General features: G+C 52.0%; 1 protein-coding gene across 2 annotated transcripts in view; it reads right to left on the reverse strand.

Moving 5' to 3' along the window:
* Nucleotides 1-11,733, reverse strand: part of LOC100870790 (uncharacterized) — a 29,031-nt gene extending 17,298 nt beyond the window's left edge. For both annotated transcript variants that reach the window (XM_012488050.3, XM_012488051.3), the window contains exon 1: nt 10,327-11,733. In XM_012488050.3, coding sequence (XP_012343504.2) covers nt 10,327-10,501 — 175 coding nt within the window. In that variant the 5' untranslated portion in view covers nt 10,502-11,733. The remainder of the gene's footprint in view (nt 1-10,326) is intronic.
* Between the last annotated feature and the right edge of the window lie 6,667 nt (nt 11,734-18,400).

Raw genomic sequence — 18,400 nt, forward strand, 5'->3', positions numbered from 1 at the left:
ATAAATGTCGAGTTGTATCGAGTTGTACGCGAATATTTTTAAAAACCAACCAATCGATTTCTCTCTCTCTCTCTCTCTCTCTCTCTCTCTCTCTCTCTCTCTCTCTATCTATCTATCTATCTATCTATTTTTTCATTCTCCTCCCTTTCTCCTTCCTTCATTATTATTATTATTATTATTATTATCATCATCATCTCTTCGCGCGCGTCGCGGGGTTGGAAACAAAAAGTGGGGTTCTTCTCGCTGTTCACGAAAGAGCGGTGGAAAAGTTGGGAGGAGGAAAGGGGCGGGAAGGAGGGAGAGATCCCGACCCCTCCGTCTTGCTTTCCGTCTTCCCATCGTCGATGGCGGTTCCTCGGTAGTAATTGTATCGATTGTCTTAGAAACGACACTGTCCCCTTCCCCCTTCTCACCCCCCCCCCACCCCCCTCGCCCTTCCCACCAGGCCGTTGTCGTCGAACGGTGTCCCGAAAGGTGAATGCCGGTCGCTTCCCTGCCGCCATCCCCCCTTCCCTTCCCTTCCCTTCCCCCCCCCCTCCCCGCTCTTCATTCCACCCCGGGCCGACGTCAGGCTTTGACCCCCTTTTGTCGTCTCTGTTGGACGAAAAATAAAAATTCCTAACCGGATGAAAGTTTGACCTGGATCTTTTTGTCGAGGAGGGGCAGGGAGGGGAGGGGGAGAAGAAGGGGAGGGTGAAGAGGGACACAATGGGCCGACACGATTTGCATATACGGGACGGGCAACGGCGGCTCGTCTGGCGCGACACGTGGTACATCCCCGAAAGATCGTCTTTCGTTCGTTCGTTCGTTCGTTCGTTCGAACGAGAGACGAACGTCTCTCGCCTCTTCCCTTCCACCCCTCATCATGTTGCATTATCAACCGCGAAGAGGAAAGGGAAAAGGAAAAGAAGAGGAGGAAAAATAGTCGAGAGAGAGAGAGAGAGAGAGAGAGAGCTCGCGACGAGAGATTTCACGAGGGAAGGGAAAAAGGGAAACGCGGCAACGCTCCTCCATCCGGGCGCGTTTCGAACTTTGGCCAAGCGAACTTTCACTCAGAAAGAGAGAGAGAGAGACCCTTCTCCCCTTCCTTCGGACCCCGACCACCCTTTCCTATCCTCCCCGGGATAATAATGATATAAGGAGAGACCGGAGTTGACCAACGGAGAGGAGTGCCGGGGACGATAAAACAATCGAGGCCACGATTTTTTGTCGGGCCAGCTGCAGCTGCAACGGACCGCAACCCGTCGAATCCGACCGACCGACCGACCGATCGACCATCGCCCGAAAAATTTTCTCGCCTCGCATCTTCCCTTCGATGGATCGTTTCATCCATCCGTAACCAACCCTCTCCCGAGCATCTACCGGACTGCACTACTACTACTACTACTACTACTACTACTACTACTACTACTACTACTACTACTCGATTGTGTGACGTGGACGTGGCGTTTTATAAAATTTCGCGTCTCCTCGCGCGCCTCTGTGAGGGTGAAACAATGGAGGAAGAAGCCGCGGGACAATAATAATTCGTCGCGTTATTTAAAAGGAGGAGGCCTTTTTGGCCGGCCGCCTAATGATCGGCGAGGGGAGGGGGGGGGTAGGAAGACGATGGCTCGCTTGTCCCGGGTAATTAGTAAAAACAAAGGAGACAGAGACGGGGGGGGGGAGAGGAGAATCGTCGTCGTCGTCGTCGTCGTCGTCTCGAAGAATAAGAAGAAGACTGAGAGAGAGGCGCGCGCGCGCTTGCGATAAAATCTAAATGGGAGAGCGATCCTCGAAAGCGAGGGGGCGAAACGTTTTGGAAGGAGCAGGAAGAATGAGGGAAGGAGGGGGTGGAAACGCGATGGCCACGCGATTCCTTTTTCGCGGTAGGTCATGGCGCCTAGTGAATCCTCGCGTGGTCTTCCCCGTTGTAAACACCTAGCCGTGCGTTGTGACCTAGCTGCGCGGCTTAAGCGCGGCGTGCTTAACCTAACCCAACTCTAACGCGTCGACACACGAGCGCGCGCGCCACCCTCACCCACACCCCCGTCCCGTTACGCGCGCCACCCTCCTCCTCCTCCTCCTCCTCCTCCTCTTCTCCTCCCCCACCCGTGCATACGTGTGTATACGTACGTAGGTGAGTGGACGGGTGGCCCCTATCGATTCCACTTGGTGAAAATAACAGAATCTCACGCCGCGTTTTCGCCAACTTCCACGCACCCTTCCAGCGCGGGTGGTTGCTAACCACCCCCTCCACGCTCGAGAAAAGGGACCTGTGGCGAGGGCGAGGGGACGGGGGAGGGGGTAATCGAATGAAAACAAAAATCAGCAACCTCGACGCCGGAAGAAAGTTGGCGTTAGCGGCCAACTTTTACCTTTTTCGCCGCAATTTGCGGCCGATTCAACCGTGAGCCACCCTCCGCCTAGCTATTCTTCCCTGTACTTGTTTCTCCCCCCTCCCCACTCGACGCCACTCGCTCCAAGATGTCGGCACGGAGATAAGACGGTCTCTCCCTTTCTCTCTCTCTCTCTCTCTCTCTTCTCGTTTCTTTTCTCGAACGAGCCTACAATCAACTTTATCGTACGATCGCGTTATCTTATTTTTCTTATTTTTACTCGAATTGGAAAAAAAAAGAGGAAAAAAGGGAAAAGGACGATCGGCGAAGATCGAACGATTCTTTTCGCACCTTCTTTCCGCGATTTTGTACGACGCTTCATCGAACGACATGGAGAGCGAGCTGCGTGTACACGCACGATACGCTGCGATTTCGAATAAACAAGGTTGATTAACGGTTGGCACCACACCACGCGACTCGAAAGTCGACTCGATTAAAACTTTGGTCTCCGAGACGAATTCGCGAGGATCTTGGAGGTCGCGTGTCGGGCGTGTATCGGCGAACGAGCTGGCAAATAATCCGCAAAGCACCGCGGGGCAGGCCAGATGTCCATTCTCCAGAGGTATACTGCGTGTAGCATGTGGATAATCGGAAGAGCACCGCCGTTCCACGCGGCATATGCCGCTACCTCCCGTTACCAGCAACGGCAGCTGCACTCTTCGCCATCCAAGAATCCCGATTACGCTCTCTCTGTAATCTCGTCGAACCGAGTCCGGAACCGAGAGGTGGAGTAGGGGGAGGAAGGGGAGGGGCCCGAGATTTCACCGATTTCGTCCGATTTTTTTCCCCCCATCGAAATTCTGTGGTCGCGCTCGTTCGTCGCTCTCTTCTCTTCCTCGAGAGAACGAGAGGCGGAGGATCGAGAGGAGACGAAGAGGGAGAGAAAGAAAGGGAGGGATCACGCGCTAATTTCTCCTTATCTCTCTCACTCTCTCTCTCTCTCTCTCTCTCTCTCTGTCGAGTCGCGTTAATTTTTCGTCTCTTTCGGTCTCGTTGTTCGTTGGGAAACTCGGAAGAATCGGGGCGCTGATTACCTCTCCACCCGAGTTGTCGAGTTTTTCGTGGCCGGAGAGAGACAAGGTTGGAGCTTCATCGGCGCGACAATTGGGAAACGGTGGATATTTCGGTGGCGAGTTTTGTCGGAACGTTGTGTCGTTAACCTTGTTTCGTCTATAAAGTGGCGAGCGCTCGGGCTGATTAAGTGGTGGAAAAGTCGGTCCCGGAACAGAAGGAAGGGACGGGACGGGACGGGACGGTACGAGTGAAATCCACGGGCGATATTTCAAAAGGCCGCGATGTAAAGCACGCCTCGGGCAAGTTGGCGCCGCCTTATCGCCGCGGCGAGAGCCGCGACACTTATAATGAAATTTCCGCGGCGAAGTAAGTTTTAAAAGTGCAAAAGGAGTCGAGGGACAAAAGAGAGGCTAGCCGAGGGGAGGACGGTCGAGATTTAGGAGGATCATAAATCGAGGCGACGCCGCCGCGGCCGCCTCCGCCTCGTGCCGCGAAAATCTTCGCGAAGATTAGAGATTTCTTCCCACTCTCCTCTCTCTCTCTCTCTCTCTCGAATCGACTCGACGAATTTCCACGCGGATCAACATTTTCAACCGTCCGTCTTTTCGCTTCCGCCCGTTCCTCCAATGTCGAACGACATCGCTCGCTCGAGATTGTTATTCCATCAACTCGCGTTCGATCGGCAAGACGTTATTTCGTGGAAGGAGTGGGTGGTGGTGGGTTAATCGGTAACGAGCGAGCCGTGGCATTTCGGTTTTTAATTGAAAGCAAAGTCTGTAGATTTTTAATTAAGAAAATTCAAGATCGACCCTCTGATAGAGGTACTACTACCATCATCAGTCCATCCATCCGTCCGTCCGTCCGTCCGTCCGTCCATCCGTCCATCGAATAATACTGGCTGTTCCTCGGAGTCTCCTCAAACAGTTTTATAATTGATTTCATTTTCATTTATTTTCGCGCGATTCTCCCTCCCCTCCCAACCGCCTTCCTCCTTCCATCTTTTCCCCTCGTTTCTCTCTTTTTCCTCGACCCTTCGCCTCTCGTTATACTCGGTCCTTTCGTTCCTTGAGAAGACGGGCTACCCTCCCCCTCCACTCGCCATCGCCCTCGACCTTACGCCGCAATCAATTTAATGTTTTAATTAAGAGAGTATCCGTGAAAAATTAGATTTTAATCGGATCGCGCCTCTTCATCGACCGTTCTCTCCACAACCCCCTCTTACTCGCCCCCTCTCTCTTTCTCTACGTGTTTACTTTCGACCGGCCCGGTAGCCTTTTAATAAATAATTTTAATTCACTGAAACACGCCCTCCTCCCGAAGGAGGAGGATGGATCGAAGAATCGGTCGAATTCAGCCACCCCGAATTTCGTGGACGTTGAACCCGCGAAAACGCGTTTTTCCCTGGCCCCTACTCTCTCTCTCTCTCTCTCTCTCTCTCTACGCTTGTTTCGCAACACGTACGCGAGACATCGGCGTTTGGCTAAAGATTCGCTTCTCTTCTCTGCCCAGCCCTCCAAAAAATATCCGCATATTTCGCGCGCTATTTTTGATCGGTCCTCGTTTTCGATTGCGCAATCGAATCGTCGCCGCGAAATCGTCGTCGTCGTCGTCGTCGTCGTCGTCGTCGTCCTCCCCCTCCCCCCCTCCCCCCGCCCTTCGTTTCTTTCTGCCGGTCGAAAAGTTTACCGGTTGAAAAGTTACCAAACGCGGCACGGGTGGGCCGCCAGATCGCCTCCGCCATTTTTCAACGCAACGCGGGACAAATGGATTTATATTTATTCGGGCGCGAGCGAGCGGTTTTAAGATAAGTTTAAAATAAACGTGGAATACGGCGTATATGTGCAGGGAGGGGAGGGGGAGATGTAGCACGCGCGCGCGCGCGCGCGAGAGATTTCGCTTCGCCCGCCACCGCGAAAATTCTACCGGCCGGCGGCGGACAATTTCGCCGAGAATTTCGAATTCCCCCGTTTTTTTTCCTCTTTTTTCTTTTCTTTTTTTTTTTTTTTTTTTTTTGCGCCCATGCACAATTTTACAAATTCGACCACAAGCTCGTAGCCGAAGTTTTTGAATTTCCAATTACGTCGCTCCCGCCTTCTCTCGATCGTCTCCCGTGACCGATTTATATCTATATCTGCAACCGCGTATATTTAGGGAACGAAACGAGCGTTTTGTTCGCTCGTGAATCACGCATCCCTTGAAAACCGGTGGCCGGTGATAATCTCGTACTTGACTCGACAACCTGTCCCCAATTAGCAGCTATTTTATCGCGAGGAATGCGCGCGCGAGAAAGCGTATACGTATAATAATATATTTTCCTTCCCGGGTTCACCTTCTCGGTGCGTCTGTTCGGACAAAGGAGGGGAAGAGGGAGGGGGTGGAAATTCCCCGGTATCGAGACGGCCGCGTAGGTTTTCGGTTCTTCTCGAAGCGAAAGAGAAAAGGAAAAAGAAAAAGAAGAGGAGGTAAAGATCCGCGGGAGGGAAGGTCCACCATTTTCCGAAGCTATTCTAGAGTGTTATGCAACTGCCGGCCGATGCATTTGGCCGGGCAGAGCTTTATGGCCGAACCTCGCACGCGCAAAAATGTTTGTTTTAACTCGCTGCCCCTCCCCGCTCCTCCTCCACCAACCTGCCCGTCTACCTGCTAGCCTCACCCGCAGCCTTGAATCACTACGGAATTCGCGAATATATTCGTAAAATTAGATCTTCCGTTTTTCCCGATCCGATCTCCACCACCTCCTTGCCTCCATTGTCTCGTTTCCCCGTACTTGAGAAACCGATTCTTGATCATCTCGATGAGTTTCGAATTTATCTCTCTCTCTCTCTCTCTCTCTGGCGTCGTTAATTTTTCCATTGAAATAGGGACACGTTTAAAATGGTGAAAAGAGGAGGAGGTGGGCTTCCCATAAGGCAATATCCACTCGCTACGCGACCAAACAATCCCCCCCTCGCTAATGGAACACGATGGATCTTAAAAAGTTGGGAGCAGCGCGGGGATACGAAATTTGGAATTTGTTTCTCGCGGCTGCACCACCGGCTATTCCCACCGGGGCGGCGGAGAAGGAGTGTCGAGGCGAGTGTCGGGGGTGGGGATTCCCATCCCAACCCCGTATTTTTCACCCTCCATTTTTACGCCATCTTTTCCCGCTCTCGAGATCCACCCTCCCTGCTCCACCCTGCTCCCCTCTGGGACTTTATCCCCGTCCCCCGCCTCCTCTTGCTCCTTGTTCCTGGAAGATGGGTTTCCTCGAAACCGAGAGAGAGAGAGAGAGAGAGAGAGAGAGTCCCTTTGATTGTTTTAATCAATAACGCTCCGATTATTCGAACGAAACGAAAAGAAAGGCGAAGTTATTAAACGAAATGATCCACGGTTATTATTATCTCCGATATTCTTTCGTTCCCTTTTTCTCTTTTCTCTCTTTTTTTTTTTCGACGCGGGCGTAGGGATTTTCTTTTTTTCTTTTTCTTTTTTCCTTAATTCGCCGGATGAAATCAAGCTTCGAGCTTGTTTCGACTCGAGATAGGATTCTCTCCTACCTCAACGGAGCGACGTTTTATTCCGAACTTTTATAGGTAATTCGGGCGATAAGGGGATGGGGGAAGAAGTTTTTGTCGGTTAAAAAGGAACGAGAAGATGCAATTTCCTCGCGATGATTGGACGATTCAATCAGTCGTAACGATAATAGGATTCTTCTAGGGAACGATTCTTTTTCCCTCCCCCGTTTCTTTTACAACGCGAAAGACGCCGTTTTCACGGATCGATACTCGCACGGATCGTTTCTCGTTCGAGCTTTCCTCGATCAAAGGTTGAAAGGGGTAAAAAAAGGAGAAAAATTTGTCGTCGATTGGAGATAAAAATCGAAGCGATCGTTAAGTGTAAAAAAAGAAAAAAAAAAAAAAAAAAAAGAAGGTTCAAAATTCGAAACGTTTCGTTCCCGTACTCGCGAGATCGAATTGTTTGTTGCATCGTATTGCGTTCGCTACGATTCAACAGAAGTACAATTATTTTCTTTTTCTTTTTTTCTTCGATGCGTCATCCTTCGCGTTTTGCCCTACCCTTCCCTTCTCGCAACCCCTTGGAGAGATTTTTAACGTTTCGCGAACCCTTTAACGTCTCCACGGTCGTAGCGGAGTGTAAGGAAACGCGCGAAGGGCTGCGACCCTTCGCTCGCGCGAGGCGGGAGAAAAGAAATTAGCGAAATTAAACGGAGGCGAAACGGAGCCCCGCGTTTTTTGGGGGGAGGAGGAGGGTAGGCAGTTGCCAGCTTTCACGGAAACCGGTATTATTTGCGATTAATTATTTGCACGAGGCGAAACGATTGGCGTGGCAAACGGGGGTAGAATTGACAGACCGTACGTACACGGTTTCAAAGAAGCGTGTTCAAATTTCCTGTCGCTTGACTAAATTTTACAAATTTTGCCACGCGAAATTTTCCCTCGATTCGATCAAATCAAATCCCGGCAAAATAATATCGCCGGACGATTTTCAATTCTCTCGACGATCGATCTTTCTTTCTTTCTTCTTTTTTTTTCTTCTTTTTTCTTTTATTTCTATTTTCTTTCCCTCGAAAGAAAGGAAAAAGAAAGAAGAAGAAAATTAAAATCGAAAAAAGGCGCGAAACGTTAGCGGAGGAAGATAACGCGCCTTCTCCTGTTATCTCGAGCACGATCGCGATAAATATTTGTCGATGGAGTTTCGAGCGAAACGGAGTGAAACGAGAGAGAGAGAGAGAGAGAGAGAGAGAGAGAGAGTGAGAGAGGAAAAAGGAAAGAAAAAAAAAATAAAAAAAGAGGAAAGAGAGGGAGAGAAACAAACGAACGTTTAATATTTCGGATCGTCTGGGTTGCCGCGCGGTCGCGTATTTGTTAAAACGTTGCTCGCGAAAAGCGGCAGGGCCTGGTGGAAATGGAATTAATCTGTCGATGCGTACCGTGCACCCATTTAATATCCATCACGCGTTCATCACTGCAGAAGCGATCCGCCGGTTGTTCTCGCGCCACGCTGTTTTTTCTTCCCTTCTCTCTCGCGCTTCTTCCTTCGGCCCTCGTCGTCCTTCGTTCCTCTCCATCGGGGATTTTCGGGGTTGGTTGTTGCCGTTGTCCTTGTCTGTCCGTGTCCTCCTCCACCCTCTACATACGCGCGGGAGAACGAGCGAGCGAATTTTCACGCGGTCACGAGACACGATGACACGACGAGGTCGATGACAAATTTTTAGCCTAGCATCTTAATGCGCCGCGCGCCCGTCGAAAACTGACCCCGCAGCTGGCCGCCTTAAAAAAGGGGGGTGGGACAGGGCCCGGAGGGAAGGGCGAGCCCCTGGTCGGTGATGCCCCGTGTCCAGAGGTAGGGAAGAGGTAGGGGGAGCAACAGAAGGGAGCAAAGAGAGAGAGAGAGAGAGGGACGCATCCATCCATCCTACCTATCTCCTCTCCAATTGCTCGGATACCCTACGCTCTCTTTTCTTCTTCCCTCCTTTCTCCTTTCGCCTTCTTTTCTTCTTTTTTTCTTTTTTCTTCAATTATTCACTTCTCTCTTGCGAGAATTTCCATTCACCTCTCTCTCTCTCTCTCTCTCTCTCTCTCTCCCTCCCTCCGTTTCTCTTTCTCGCTCGATGAAGCGTCGACCTGGAGTTTCGAGGTGGCACCAGGTCGGACCTGTTTAAGGGTTTTTAATTCGAGGGCAGGATCGGAGGGGCCGCCGTGTACGCGGCGAACATTGTTTCCAACCAGGTAAATTTACGTGCGCGGTTGCAACGCGTAGGGAACGCGTTTTGCCTCCCCTTTGCCTCCCAGGATTTTTCTTTTTTTTTTTTCCCTCCCCTTTTTTCTTCCCCCTCCTCCCCTCCCCCTCCCCCCTCTGGTTCGATTTCCACGATCACGACACCTCGGGGACAGGCTGTGTGTAACGGGGCAGGCTACGGGGACGAATGAATGTTTGAAATTTCGGAACGAACCACCTCCCTCTCCTCGTGCTTTATTTAATTTTTATTCGATAATGGACAATACATATCCCCGCGTTGTTTATTCATATTCAACGCGTACGACCTCTGCACTTCGCTCCTCCCCGACGTTGCACTTTATTTGGTCCTTTATTATTTATCACCGGTGAAATTCCGCGCATTGTTTTTCCAAAAACACCGCAACTAATCATCGCGCTACTCCCCCCCTCTCTCTCTCCCTCTCTCGCTCACTCTCTCCCCCGTGCACCACCCTTTCTCCTTTCCGCCACCTATTCGATCGATCGTTTCGCAAAAGCCTGGCATCGCACGATCGATCCTCGACAGATCCTCGTCGCGTTTTCGACCAGCCAACGAAAACGATCCTCCTCCTCCTCCTCCTCGTCTCCTTATGTGTTCCTTTCTTCGCGAAGAAGAAAATCCATTCCATTCCTTTCTTTCTTTCTTTCTTTCTTTCTTTCTTCTTCTTCGTTATTTTTAAAATCGTTATCGCAGGAAGAAACGAGGCGCGCGTGTTTTGGACGAGAAACGAAGCAGAGAAGCAACGAAGAAAGCTTGGGAGGATTAGTTGATTAGATAGATGCGTTGATTAGAGAGAGGGATAGAGAGGAAGGAAGAAAGTAAGAGAGCAGCGTGAGTTTTCGAGTTTTCTTTCGGATCAGCCATTTTCCTCCGATGCTTTCGGTTTGTTAGTTTGCGGTGTAAAGCGGTGTAGTATACCGGTGAGAGTTCTGCAAGCAAGGAATATTAATAGTTGTTAGATCTCTCGGCGTAAAAGTGACGACGACGACGACGACGATGACGATCGATCGAATAAGAGAGAGAGAGAGAGAGAGAGAGAGAAAGAAAAAAAGAAGTCTCGTCTTCGATCTTCGACCGCCAATCTTCTTCCCACAGCGACGATTATTCGAACGATCGCTCGAACCGAACCGATATTGGTAAAATCACGCTTCTACGATTTTAACAGCTAAACTTTACCTGAATTCAAACTCGTGTCTCGTCGATCTTCGTTATCGTTTCCTCGATCGTCACCGTGATCGCCGCCGTCTTCGTCGTCTTCTTCGTCGTCGTCGTCGTCGTCGTCGTCGTCGTCGTCCTCCTCCTCTTCGTCACCATCCTCTTCCACTCGGCAAGATCCGTGTTTCCAGTTCATCCGACACTGATTTGCGAAACCGATCGAGTTTCCCTCGTTTCACTCACTCGCGCACTTCCTTCTTCTGATCGCCTCTGCTCGCCTCGTTTCGTCGCGCGAGAAAAAGACAGAGAGAGAGAGAGAGAGAAAAAAAATAGAGAGAGAGAGAGAGAGAGAAAGGAAGGAGAGAGCGAGCGAGCGGACGAGAGAGAGAGAGAGAGAGAAAGAGAGAGGGAAAAAATGGGAGGAAACACCTGGACGAGAAAAGGGGGAAAAAAGTAGGAAAAAGAGAAAAAATAGGGAGATAGAGCGTTCTCCTGTTGGTGCACTCTCCGCTTATCGACGCGAGCCGCGCAAAGAATCGCACACTCCGCTCGGTGGTGTAGTAGACAGCGCGCCGATTCTTCCCACTTTCTCTCTCGTTTTCTTTCAAAGATGTCTCGGCCGACTGCGAGCACCGATCTCCGCGTGCATCGCTCCGACCGCACACTCGTTCGCGGTTCCACACACGACGACGCCAGGCCGAGGACGGGACACTGGTGTGGTCGTCGCCAGTCGTCACTCGAATCTCGCCTCCTCCGCGCGCGTCGTGGAAAAACGCGCGCTCGCCTCGCCTCGACGATTATTAAACTCGACTTCTCCGAACGCGAGAAGAATTTTCTTCTTCTTATTCCACCGCGAACCTCGTAGAAACGCGCGCGTAGAACACCGCGTGCGCGATGCGCGTCCACTCACTCGCGCAAGATTCACTCGCGGCCGCGCACCGATACTTTTCTCCCTTTTCCTTCCTTCCTTCCTTCCTTCCTTCCTTCCTTCCTTCCTTCGTTCGTTCGTTCGATCTCCGGTTCACGAACGGGCGAAGCGCGGATCATGAACGCGCGGAAAATGAACGGCTCGATCCGCGAGGAGCGAGGTTACCGCTTTCGAGTGGCAGCGAGTACCGAGAGTAGAGTAGTAGTTTTGAGGAAGCGGAGCTCCCGCAGGTTGGCGATGTTACGATTTTCAGTGCACTGAAATCCGCGCGGCACCGCGTCCGCAAGTGGGAGGGACTGGTTCGCACGTGACTCAGTGTGTCGTATTCTTTTCTTCCTCCTTCGAATAGGCTCCCGCATCCGTGGCGGCCCTTTTTCCGCCCGAAACGCGTCTCCTCCCGCCTTCCACGATCGTCTCTTCCTTCCTTCCTTCCTTCCTTCCTTCCTTCCTTCGCCACGATGATTCCTTCTTCCACCGACCTTCTTCCTTCAACCACGCGAGAGAACGAATCGTAAATCGTAATCACGTTCGATCCCGGGATTCGATCACTCGCGCCACGATTTTTCGTTCGTTCGTTCGTTTCGTTCGGTGGCGCGAAACGGTGCGAGGAGAAAGAGGAAGAGAGAGAGAGAGAGAAATCGAGAGAGGAAAGAAATGGTTTTTCTCCACCGCGTTACACCCCTGTATCCCTCCCCTCCCCCACCACCACCACCACCACCACCACCACCACCACCATCACCACGATCCAAAGCGAGAGAGGGATTTACGGGATACGCGTCGAAAGACGTCGTCACCACCAGTTTCGCACGTGCGTGTACGCGAATCGATCTCGCGAACGGATCTCGCGGGGAGAGAGAGGGAGAAAGAGAGGAGAGAGAGAGAGAGAGAGAGAGAGAGAGCGCGGTTGGTCGTTGGCCCAAGTTGCGTGCGATCTTTCTTCCCTGCTCGCCAGGATCTTCTTCTTCTCCTCCACGAGAGTAACGAGAGAACGAGAGCAGAGACGAGAGTGCTGCGGTGTGTGCCTCCTCTCCGCGGGAGAAGAAGAAGAAGAAGAAGAGACGCGTCCTGCCTCCCTCGTCCCCCGTCGTCCGCGCACCAGATTAATCGGATTTCTAGGTAAATCGAGCGATGGCGCGGTCCCCCATCCGTGCGGCGGGGGTCCGTTTTTCCTTCCTTCCTTCCTTCCTTCTTCCTTCCACGGATGTGTCCGTCCCTCCTCCTCCTCCTCCTCCTCCTCCTCTCGGATCGAAAAAATAAAATCGGCGGATGGTGTCGTTCTCGTCGCGCGGTTCCTCTCTCTCTCTCTCTCTCTCTCTCTCTCTCTCTCTCTCTCTCTCTCTCTCTCTCTCTCTCTCTCCACTTCGATATTTCTGCGATTTATTGCGGCGCGACTTAGAAATGCATCTAATGCGGTGCACGCCGCATAGAATGCATGCATGCACCTTGGCGGCGGGGAGGAGGCGAGGCACGGAGAGGAGAGAAGGCGAGCCGACGAGAAGTCGGGCCGAGGCGAGTCGAGTCGAGTCGCGCCGCGCAACGCGCATGCGCCCCCGATCCGCAACCGTGTGTACTCTACTCGCGCGCGCGGCTAGGCGAGCGCGAACTCTAGCGAATATGAGCGAGCGGATCGCAGCGACCGCCGCCGCCGCCGCCACCGCCACCGGTGTATCTTCCCGCTACGTCATTCATTGGCGTGGAGAGCGAAAATCAGAGCTCTGTTCTCGCGTATCGTACCGAGACCGCGATACCAGCCTCGCGAATCGGCCGCTCGGAGAGAGAGAGAGAGAGAGAGAGAGAGAGAGAGAGAGAGAGGAGAGAAATTCTCTGCATTTTCATTCTCGCTTCATATAAAAATCTAATTTATAAGATTTTTCTTACTTCTTCTTCCCTCCTTCTCCTTCTCCTCCAAATTGAAAACAAGAGATCGTCGATAGATCGATTTCGATTCTCTTAGATTTCTCTCCTCCTCCTCCTTCTTTTTCACTCTTCCTTTCATTTTTCTCCCGATCGAAAATTTTCTGCACGCCGCGTCTCCGCGTTTCAACCTGGAGGAGGAGGAGGAGGAGGAGGAGGCGACGGTAATTCCTAATACGAAATCGGACGGCGGAGCGATCAACAAAAGCTCTGAAATATCTTTCCTCGGCCGCGCGGAGGAGAACTTCCTGCCTGGCTGGGCCAGCGAGTTGCCGGCGGTAAATTCTCGCGAAACGGCGCCGCGCGTTCGCTCGCCGATGCATGTGTGTACGTCCGGGTACGTTGCGCCGCGCCGTTTTCACGTCGAACCGCGTGCCCTATCCTAGAGCTCGGCACGGGGCGGGGGGAGGGGGGGGGAAGGGAGGGCTGCCCTCTTCTCCGTTTCCTTCGCTGCCCCCTTCGCCGTTCCCTCCACCCGCTCGTCCCGACGCGGTGGGTGGGAGGCCGAGCCCTCCCCCCTTCCTCCTCCTCCTCCTCCTCCTCCTCCCCCGAGGAGGCTAGGCCAAGCACGACGCCGCATGATTTTTTGACGACCGATGAAAGTTACTCGCGAGATATTCTATTTTAAACTTTCGGCCCGAGTGCGGCCACCTCCACCTCCCCCCACCGCCCAGACTTCCTACATCGCGATAATTCCTGAAAAGGAGGAAGCCATTTTGCCTCGCCACTCGGCCGAGAGAGAGAGAGAGAGAGAGAGACCCGCTCTTTCTTTCGCGCCGACTTCTTCCCGCCTTTCCTCCACCCCCGCTCTCCCCCCCTCCTCCTCCTCCTCTCTTTCTTCTCACTACGTTTCAACTTCCAATTTCGCTTTTTCCTCTCCCTCCCTCCCTCTCTCTCTCTCTCTCTCTCTCTCTCTAAACTTCTCCAGAGGGAGGAGGGAGGGATAGATGGGGGATAGATAGATCGCCGAGATAGATCGTCGTCGTCCTCGTCTCGAGCGAGACAGAGAGAGAGAGAGAGAGAGAGAGAGAGAGAGAGAAGGAAGGAGAGAAGAGAAGGAGAGGAAAATGAGAAAGAGAGGAGAGAGTGGAGAAAGAAAAGAAAAAAAAAAAAGGAGGAAGAGTTTTCGGCGGGATGGAGAGCGCGTACGCGCACGCAGCAACGCGAATAATCCGCCGGCTGGTCCCGCGATGCCTTTTTCCTTTTTTTCCTGGCCGTCGTCCCCCCACCCCTCGCCGGCCACCCCGTTGCCCAGGCCGGCCACCCCGATTCGATTCCCTCCGTGTGATACCCCCAGCACTGGGCACTCCTCTCCGCGCTTGCCCGCCAGCCTTCGCTTTTGTTTTCCTCTATTTTCCGGTTTTTCCGGGCGGGCCGCACGCCGCCCGCTCTCTCGTGTGCCGTGCAACAAGTAGCAGATTATAAAAATCACTCGTCGGCTCGGGGGCGTAACGCGCGAGGGAAAGGAAACAAAAAAAAAAAAAAAAAAGGAACGCGCGAGGCGGGCGAAGAGAGGGGGAGGAGGAGGAGGAGGTGGAAAAGGGAAAAAAGGAAGGTGGGAGAGAAAGGGGGGAGAGAAAAGGACGGGAAAAGGGGACGGGAAAAAAGAAAGAGGGACGTGCGGCTACGTACGGTCACGCGAAACGGAGAGGGAACGAGAGGAGAGAGAGAGAGAGAGAGAGAGAGAGAGAGTGAGAGAGAGTGAGAGGCGCGGGTGAAACGAGAAAGGTCGAAGAGAGAGGAAGCGGAGGCGATCGAACGCGGTCGAAGCGCGAAAGGGATGGAGTTGAGGGACGAAGAAAGAGAGCGAGGAACGGGATGGAAGTATCCAGTGAAAGAGATGCGAGAGGAGAGGAAGGGAGAAAGAGGGCCGGAGAGAAAGATGCGGAGGGTGGTGGGAGGGATAGAGAGAGAGAAAGAGAGAGAGAGAGAGTGAGGGAGGGAGGAGAGAGCGTGATGCGGGCGTAGGTATACATTTACCCATACATATGTATGCGCCTTCCTCGTCCCTCGCCTCGCCCCCTCTCTCGTCGATCCACCCTGCCCACCCCCTCCGCGCTCTACAGCATCATCCCTCTTACTCTCGCGCGCGCTGCCCGTGCGTGGCGATTTACATTAAACGCTGGTCCGTTGCCTCCCGTTCCGCAGAGACGCGCGCGAGTGTTGCCGAGGGGCGACCGACGGAGAAGGAGAAAGCTCTAGGAAAAGGGGGAGGAGTGGAGAGAGGAAGGAGACGTGTGTGCCTTCCTCTCTCCCTCTCTCTCTCTCTCTCTCTCTCCCTCTCTCCCCCTCGTGTTCTCACGCGATCGACCGACCGACCGACCGACCGACCGACCGACCGACCGACCAATCAACCAACCGACCGAGAGGAGAAGAAGATCGTCCGAAAATACGCGGATACGAAACGAAACGGCGGGCCAATACGCGCCAACCTTTGCGCGACAAAAAACAGATTTCCTCGATCCCTGCCTTTCGATCGCGAACCCCCTCGCGCTTGCACAGGGGAAAATGCATCGCGGTTATGCTCTCGCTCTACGCGTATACGCGTATCTATATATATATATATACATACACACGTACTTGTACACGCATCGTTCTCTCGGCTATTCGCTGAATTTTCCAAGCTTTCTCTCTCTCTCTCTCTCTCTCTCTTTTCTTTTTTATCTCTTTTCGAGCGAATTTTCCGGATGTCGCGGAAAACGAAGGGACGGATCTAGTGTGCACGGCCACTTTTCGTTCGATTTACTTCCGTTGCGGACTTGGTTGAACGCGACCAACCAATTGGTTTCTATCCGGGGCGTCGAAGAGAACGCGTCACGGAAATCTGGACGCTCGCGCCGAGGCGAGAGTTTACGAAGAATCCAATATCTCGCGCTTGGGAATTGTACCTTTTTTTCTTTCCCGCGTAAAATCGCGGCACGATTTACTTACACTCACGCTTTTTTCCCACCCTTTTTTCTCAACTATTTCAAATTATCCTTTCTTTCCTCTTCCTTTACCCGTTTTTGTTTCTCGCTATTCGATACTCGATCGATGTATCCGAACCAAAGAATGTGATTTTTCTCCCGAGTTTAGAACGCGGATTTCCCCCGCGTTCTCGAGCGCTCTCCTACGATGATCTCCTAAAACGAAACGTCGTGGTCGTTTTTTCCCTCTCCCTCTCCCTCTCCCTCTCTCTCTCTCTCTCTCTCTCTCTTCAATCGAGGATTCACGCGCGCGATTTCGTTATTAGCGAAATCGTCGAATTTCTACGTTGACCCTCGTCCTTTCTGATCTCGACTCGATCGATTTCTCCCCGTGAGGGGTCATTGACCCTCCTTTCGCTCCCCTCGCTCGCACGAACGCAGAAGAAACGAAATACCCACTTTTGCCGATAGTCATCACCCGATGGACACTACACCCGCCATATTTATCGACATATTAGGATACACTAGGACGCGCTAGTGCAAACTATATATTTACTATGAAACGATCAATACTCACAATTCTGATGGGACTGCACACGCACGCACACGCACGCATTATCCGTGTGCAACGTGCGTGTGTGCGTGTGTGCACCGCTCGCGTTATTTACACAATGCGTAAAATAAATTTTCCACCCCGCTACTCTCCACCCCTCGAAACATATCGAATTGAATATTTTCGGTGACGCCGCGCTCGGTTCAACCCCCTCCCTCCTTCCCTTCCCCCTCGTTCGTTCGTTCGAAATCCCGAAATCTGTGAACGCGCGATTCGCGCGAGAGAAACGCCAGAGAGAGAGAGAGAGGCGCGTTTATTATTCCTCGGCTTGGAGGAATAATTGTATTGTATCGGATATAACGGATAATTTTAAGGGAAATTTTAACTTTTAGGCAACGAACGAACGTCTCTCCGCTCCATACGCGTCTCAATACGTACGATTCGTTCGAGGGGCGACGAGGGCGGAAAAATGGAAAACTTGGTTTCAACGTCGTTTCGGGGCCGGCTTTTTGCCAGTTGCCGCTTTTCACGCGCGATATTTTTCGTATATGTTATCATGCATAAGAATAAATTCGCGGCGAGATTCGTTCGTACGCGATCGCCTCCCGAACCTCGTTGCCAAGACCCGGAAAAAGGACAGGCGGGCGGGTTTTCTAGAACGGCCAAAAATAGCGGGCGCACTCGTGAAAATAAAATGGCAACTCGCGCGAGAGAACGAGGAGAGGAAGAAGAAGAAGAAGAAGAAGAAGAAGAAGAAGAAGAAGAAGAGGAGGAGGAGGACGAGGAGCACGCGTCGGACGAACAGTAGCGGCGGAGAGTAGAAGCGGAGGGAAAAAAAGAAGGCGAAGCATCTAAAATTGGCGGGACCAAGTTTGCCAATACACCGCGGTTCCCCGGTTTCTCTATGGCGAATTGGGAGGAGAAAACACTTTCACACGGACCCACATCGGAGAGGAAATATATAGCGGGGAATGTATCCGAAACAACAGGAAAAACGAGAATGCGGGCGGTGATGGGCAAGGAGCAAGCGAATATAACGCATATTATTAGACTATCGATATTCTCGAGGCTTACGCAATTCGTAATAGCGGGTAACGTATCTAATAAGTGCGAGGAGAGCGGAGAGGGCCACGTCTCGTCAGGCCACGACAGGATGCACGCGATGATGCATCATCCCCTTCTAGTTGCAGCTGGGGTATATACGCGCCTCTAGGGTGAATTGTGAAACGGAACGAAACGAAACGAAACGGAACGAAACGAAACGAATGGAGAGAGAGGTGGTGCGCGTAGGTGGATTAATAAAGGCGTAGCGTAACGTGATTAATAAAGCTCATTGTAAAACGTAGAATTATCGAGTAAACAAACTATAACTACCGCACCGCCCTTTATTAGTTAGGTCGGATCGGTTCGAAGGCCTTTCAACGACGCTTCGAAAATCGTCGGATACGCAGAAATTGCGTTCTAAAAGAGTTCGAGCGAGAGGGATGATGGGCCGCGCCGTTGAAAAAGAACGAGAAATAAGAAGAAGATTGAGGGAGAGGAGAGAAGGGAGTTCAAGACCGGCGACCTTGATAAAAATAACTCGTCGAACTGACCATACCTTGTATGCGCGAAATTAAAAAAGATACCTCTCGCTCGGAACAACAAATTCCCTCGACAATTTCGTTGTTTACGATCGCCTAACGTGTTCCTTTCTTTTTTTTTTTTCCTCTTTCCAGTTTCGTCATTTTTCTCGAGTCGCCTCGCTTCGCAATTTTCTCAACATTTACGCTCCACGAAAAATAAATATAATTC

The sequence above is a fragment of the Apis florea genome, unplaced genomic scaffold, assembly GCF_048593485.1.
Source record: "Apis florea isolate Af1SG1 unplaced genomic scaffold, ASM4859348v1 contig_3081_pilon, whole genome shotgun sequence".
In the NCBI taxonomy this organism is placed as follows: domain Eukaryota; kingdom Metazoa; phylum Arthropoda; class Insecta; order Hymenoptera; family Apidae; genus Apis; species Apis florea.